This window comes from Anarhichas minor, unplaced genomic scaffold (genome assembly GCF_050575085.1).
Source record: "Anarhichas minor isolate MPS153535 unplaced genomic scaffold, ASM5057508v1 ptg000021l, whole genome shotgun sequence".
NCBI classification, from domain to species: domain Eukaryota; kingdom Metazoa; phylum Chordata; class Actinopteri; order Perciformes; family Anarhichadidae; genus Anarhichas; species Anarhichas minor.
This window is the reverse complement of record NW_027466467.1, coordinates 1,212,536-1,218,402: the sequence shown is the minus strand read 5'-3', so window position 1 is coordinate 1,218,402 and position 5,867 is coordinate 1,212,536. Positions and strand designations below refer to the sequence as shown.

The 5,867-nt window shown below is 49.6% G+C and overlaps 1 protein-coding gene across 1 annotated transcript; it reads left to right on the top strand.

Moving 5' to 3' along the window:
- The first annotated feature begins 460 nt into the window (after nucleotides 1–460).
- On the top strand, nucleotides 461–1,636 carry LOC142954992 (general transcription factor II-I repeat domain-containing protein 2A-like). Its single transcript, XM_076096377.1, has one exon. It carries the CDS (start codon nucleotides 461–463, stop codon nucleotides 1,634–1,636), a length of 1,176 nt encoding a protein of 391 aa, XP_075952492.1.
- The last annotated feature ends 4,231 nt before the right edge of the window (nucleotides 1,637–5,867 follow it).

The following is a 5,867-nucleotide window of genomic DNA, read 5'->3' as shown; positions in this document are numbered from 1 at the left end:
TGCTAACTATGCTAGCAAACAGTCAACGCAAGAACGGGTGGCTACTGCTCAGAGGTTGGCAGCCAATTTAAAGACTCAGCAGGATATTTTTCTCCGACAAACTGCTTTTCAAGAGTCAAGCACCAAGGCAAGTTATTTGCTAGCATTCAAATTAGCAAAGGCCAGCAAGCCATTCTCCGAAGGGGAGTTTTTGAAAGAATGCATGGTGGAGACGGCAGGTCTCTTGTGTCCAGAGAGCAAAAACAAATTTGAAAAAATGAGTTTATCACGCAGGACAGTGACTCGCCGTGTAGAACTAATTGATGAAGACTTAGCCAGCGAGTTAAACAAAAAAGCTGAGTCATTTACGTTATATTCGTTAGCACTGGACGAAAGTAACGACGTAAAAGACACTGCTCAGCTCTTAATTTTTATCAGAGGGATTAATGACAATTTTGAGATAACGGAGGAATTTTTGACCATGGAAACTCTAAAGGGGACAACACGAGGAGAGGACTTGTATGACAAGGTGTCTGGTGTCATCGAGAGGCTGAAGCTACCTTGGTGTAAACTTGCCAATGTCACCACAGATGGATCGCCAAACTTAACAGGAAAAAACGTCAGGCTGCTGAAAAGAATCCAGGATAAGGTGAAAGAGGAAAACCCTGAGCTGGATGTAATTTTCCTGCACTGCATAATCCATCAGGAAGCCCTGTGTAAATCTATACTGAAGCTTGATCATGTAGTGAAGCCAGTTGTAAAACTCGTTAACTGTATTCGAGCGAGGGGACTTCAGCATCGTCAGTTTATTAAGTTCCTTGAGGAAACTGATGCTGACCACCAGGACTTGCTTTGTCACTCTCATGTCCGCTGGTTAAGTTTGGGGAAAGTATGTCGACGAGTGTGGGAGCTCAAAGAGGAGATTAGCTCATTTTTGGAGTTAATCGGGAAAGCTGACGATTTTCCCGAGCTGAGCAACGCAGATTGGCTTTGTGACTTTGCTTTTGCTGTGGACATATCGACACACATGAATGAGCTGAACGTGAAGCTACAAGGGAAAGATCAATTTGTGCACGAAATGTACACAAATGTGAGAGCCTTCAAAGCCAAGTTGACTTTGTTCTCAAGACAAATTTCAAACAAATCATTCGCTCATTTCCCCACACTAGCGACACTGAAAGAGGCCCCTCAACAGATGAAGAAATACAGCAAATCGCTGGACGACCTGCACGGAGAATTCTGCCGGCGGTTCTCTGATTTTGAAAAAATTGACGAGTCACTTCAGCTGGTGTCATGTCCCCTGTCACAAGACTATGAAACAGCGCCGCAGGAGTTGCAATTGGAACTGATTGACCTTCAATGTGACTCTGTCTTAAAGGAGAAGTTCAACTCTCTTAAACTGGATGAGTTTTATGCTTCACGAAGCGAAGCCAAGTTTCCAAACATCAGGAGGATGGCACAGAGGATGCTGGTGTTGTTTGGCTCTACCTACGTGTGTGAGCAGACGTTCACCGTGATGAACATCAACAAATCACGTCACAGATCCCAGTTAAATGATGAACACCTCAGATCTGTCCTGGGAATTGCCACGACCAAACTGACACCAAACTTTGATGCACTGGCAAAAAAGGGTGATCAACAACACTGTTCCCACTGAAATGTAAGTATTCTTTACTTTTTAGTTAATGGCTTTTACTGTAATTTATATTAGTTCACAAACACTCTCCATCCATCTGCTACTGGCCGGGCCCGTCTGTCAAATTTTAAAACTCAATGTGGCCCCTGAGCCCAAAAGTTTGCCCACCCCTGCTCTAGAGGCTGGAGATCCAACGGGGAACAGGTCTCTAGAGGCTGGAGATCAGACGGGGAACAGGGCTCTAGAGACTGGAGATCAGAGGGGAACAGGGCTCTAGAGACTGGAGATCAGACGGGGAACAGGGCTCTAGAGACTGGAAATCAGATGGGGAAAGGTCTCTAGAGGCTGGAGAACAGACGGGGAACAGGTCTCTAGAGACCCGACGGGGAACAGGTCTCTAGAGACCCGACGGGGAACAGGTCTCTAGAGACTGGAAATCAGACGGGGAACAGGTCTCTAGAGGCTGGAGATCAGATGGGGAACACGTCTCTAGAGGCTGGAGATCCGACGGGGAACAGGTCTCTAGAGGCTCGAGATCCGACGGGGAACAGGTCTGTAGAGACCCGACGGGGAACAGGTCTCTAGAGACCCGACGGGGAACAGGTCTCTAGAGACTGGAGATCAGACGGGGAACAGGTCTCTGACTCTCGGAGATGGGGCTCCGGGTTACAGGAGTCCATAGACTGGGGCTCAGGGGGATTGACTGATGACCCAGCTGGGTAAGGGGCTGGAAGTCATTGCAGCGCGGAGGCGGCAGCGGCCGGGACTGGAGGTCGCTGCTGTTCGGAGACGGCGGCGGCTGGAGGTCGCTGCGGATCAGAGATGGCGGCGGCCGGGACTGGAGGTCGCTGCTGTTCGGAGACAGTAGCGGCCGGGACTGGAGGTCGCTGCTATAGCTCGCTAACAACAGTCTGCTAATAGCTGGGAGAGGCTCTGTTGCGCCAGTAACGTTACATTAAAGAACAGAAAAGAGCAATGCAGGATGAACAAAAACTGAACAACAAAAGGTATTTTGGTCAGACACATATGCAACGCTGATTACCGTAATATGTGTGGTATTTGTTATAAATGTACGTTGGTACATACAGGGTGACAAGAAGCTGTACATGGAGGGACTTGGGACCCAGGGGAATGTAGGTGAAGGAAACAGGAAGTGACGGAGCGGAAGACACGCCACACAAACAGCTGTTCGCCCCTCGCTGGCCGGTTGCCCGGCAGGTTCTTTTCGGCGTTAATTAATTAATGCTTTAACGCGAAAAAAGAAATACCGTGATATGCATTTTTGGTCATACCGCCCAGCCCTAGTGTGAAGCACTACAAATGTAGAAAAAGAGTGATGTATATTATATAGGACTGATTGGTATATTATATAGACACAAACACAGTCCTGTCTATCTTGACGACAACATGAAATACAGTTAATTAGTGCTAAATTTCAGAGAATGTTCTTATTGACATAATAATTTGACGTCTGCAGCTGCTTGCTTTGTAAACTGCATGTCAGGATTAAGGCAGTTGAATTAGATGAAGCTAATAGTCAGTAAAAAAACATGAATGTCATTAAGTAATGCGGTTAGAACAGAGCCTTAGACCCACTGAAATCTACTTTGAATGTGAGTTTAACTAAAAACAGGACTCAAAGATAGTGTGTGGAGCAGCAGTGTTGTAGTTTTCCTCTTTTCTCTCCTGTAGCTCAACTCACTCAGAGGAAGTTGTTAGTTTGGTCTGAAGGTGAATCTGATCGTCTCTCTCTCAGTCTGTGTGTCTCTTTAGTGAGGAAGAATCACAAACTATTTGTCTCAGGTGAGTCAGGTGAGGGGTGGAACTTTGGCACACCTCCTCTGATGAATGCCCTTGCTTAACTGGCCTCTCCTGTAGCACAGGTGTCACGGGGCATGATGGAGGACTCAAGGGCAGACAGTCAGATGCAGTGACAAAAGGGTTTTCATGAATCACGAACACAACAGAGAATCCAAGGACGAGACAAGAGACGAGGCGGGAAATCCGGCAGAACGAGGCAGGGCAGGCAGACTGGGAAACCGGGAACAGGACGAGCAAAAACGGGCGGGTAGGTATGAACACAAACAATGACCTGGCAGTGAGAGAGTGAGAGACAGGGGTTTATAAAGTGGTTGGAACAGGTGAGGGGAGTTGTGCTGATGAGGAGGGAGTGCTTGATTAGAGGCAGGTGAGGGGAGTTAGGCTGATGCTCAGGGAATGACTGACAGGTAGAGTGAGGAGGGTGAAGTTACACAAAGACACAAAACACACAAGGCAAAGCCTGATCGTGACAGGACGGAACTCTAGAGACTGGGGGTCAGGGGGACGGAACTCTAGAGACTGGGGGTCAGGGGGACGGAACTCTAGAGACTGGGGATCAAGAGGGGAACAGGGCTCTAGAGGCTGGAGATCGGACGGGGAACAGGGCTCTAGAGGCTGGAGATCAGACGGGGAACAGGGCTCTAGAGGCTGGAGATCAGACGGGGAACAGGGCTCTAGAGACGGGAGATCAGACGGGGAACAGGGCTCTAGAGACGGGAGATCAGAGGAGAACAGGGCTTTAGAGACTGGAGATCAGATGGGGAACAGGGCTCTAGAGGCTGGGGATCAGACGGGGAACAGGGCTCTAGAGACGGGAGATCAGACGGGGAACAGGGCTCTAGAGACGGGAGATCAGACTGGGAACAGGGTTCTAGAGACTGGAGATCAGATGGGGAACAGGGCTCTAGAGGCTGGAGATCAGACGGGGAACAGGTCTCTAGAGGCTGGAGATCAGACGGGGAACAGGTCTCTAGAGGCTGGAGATCGGACCGGGAACAGATCTCTAGAGACTGGAGATCCGACGGGGAACAGGTCTCTAGAGACTGGAGATCAGACGGGGAACAGGTCTCTGACTCTCGGAGATGGGGCTCTGGGTAACAGGAGTCCATAGACTGGGGCTCAGGGGGATTGACTGATGATCCAGCGGGGTAAGGGGCTGGAAGTCGTTGCAGCGCGGAGGCGGCAGCGGCCGGGACTGGAGGTCGCTGCGGATCGGAGACGGCGGCGGCTGGAGGTCGCTATGGATCGGAGACGGCAGCGGCCGGGACTGGAGGTCGCAGCTGTTCGGAGACTGCGGCGGCCAGGACTGGAGGTCGCTGCTGCTCGGAGACTGCGGCAGCCGGAGCTGGAAGTCGAGGCTGCTCGGAGACTGCGGCAGCCAGGACTGGAGATCGCCGGTGCTCGGAGACTGCGGCGGCCGGGACTGGAGGTCGCCGCTGCTCGGAGACGGCGGCGGCCGGGACTGGAGGTCGCGGCTGCTCGGAGACTGCGGCGGCCGGAGCTGGAGGTCGCTGCTGCTCTGAGGCGGCGGCGGCGGCTTGGAGCGGCAGCAGCACGGAGGCGACAGCTGGAGTTGGCCGGATCCCATAAACTGCTCGTACCACTCAGGGTGCTGATGAGGAGGGAGTGCTTGATTAGAGGCAGGTGAAGGGAGTTAGGCTGATGCTGAGGGAGTGACTGACAGGTAGAGTGAGGAGGGTGAAGTTACACAAAGACACAAAACACACAAGGCAAAGCCTGATCGTGACAACAGGGGTGTGTTTCCAAACCACAGATTCACTGCTGGATTTGTAGACTGATAGTGTCAGTGACAGCAGCTATGGAATATCATTAGAAATGGAATTCTGAATGTGAAGGGCTACAATAGGACATTTTAGAAAAATGGCATCAAAAGTTTACATCAGGAATAATGTTCACTCTACCGACAGATATCAAGGATGGGTCTGTTCCATTTAGACTGTGACACAACAAGTCTCTATAGGTTCACTGATAACAATCATGATTATGTCAGAATATTTCAATAATCAAAACACATGACAATGTTTTTCCCTCTCCCTTACTATTCATTGGAATAATGTAATAGAGGTTACAATACTGTAACACTGGTTCTGTCCATCTCAACAGACAATATACCACACTTTATCTGCTAAACATTGTGGCTTCAGCTGTAACACGAGCGTGTTTTATTCCAAAGTAGTGATTCATTGCTGGATATGTAGACTGATAGCGTGCAGCAGCTATGTTTGTATTGGTCTCGTGTACAGGGACACGAATTGTCCGTTTTTTCCGTGTCACTCGGGATGACATTACGTTAAAAAACGAAAAACAGGATTAAGGCAACAAAAAAACTTAGTTAGGTGTAGAAAAAGCGTCATGGTTGGGCTTAAAATAACTAAGAACAGTTAGGTTTGGGCAACACAACCACAGAATT

Excerpts from the sequence above, each read along its gene's own strand:
- LOC142954992 (XM_076096377.1), top strand. The coding sequence starts at position 461 with ATGGAAACTCTAAAGGGGACAACACGAGGAGAGGACTTGTATGACAAG.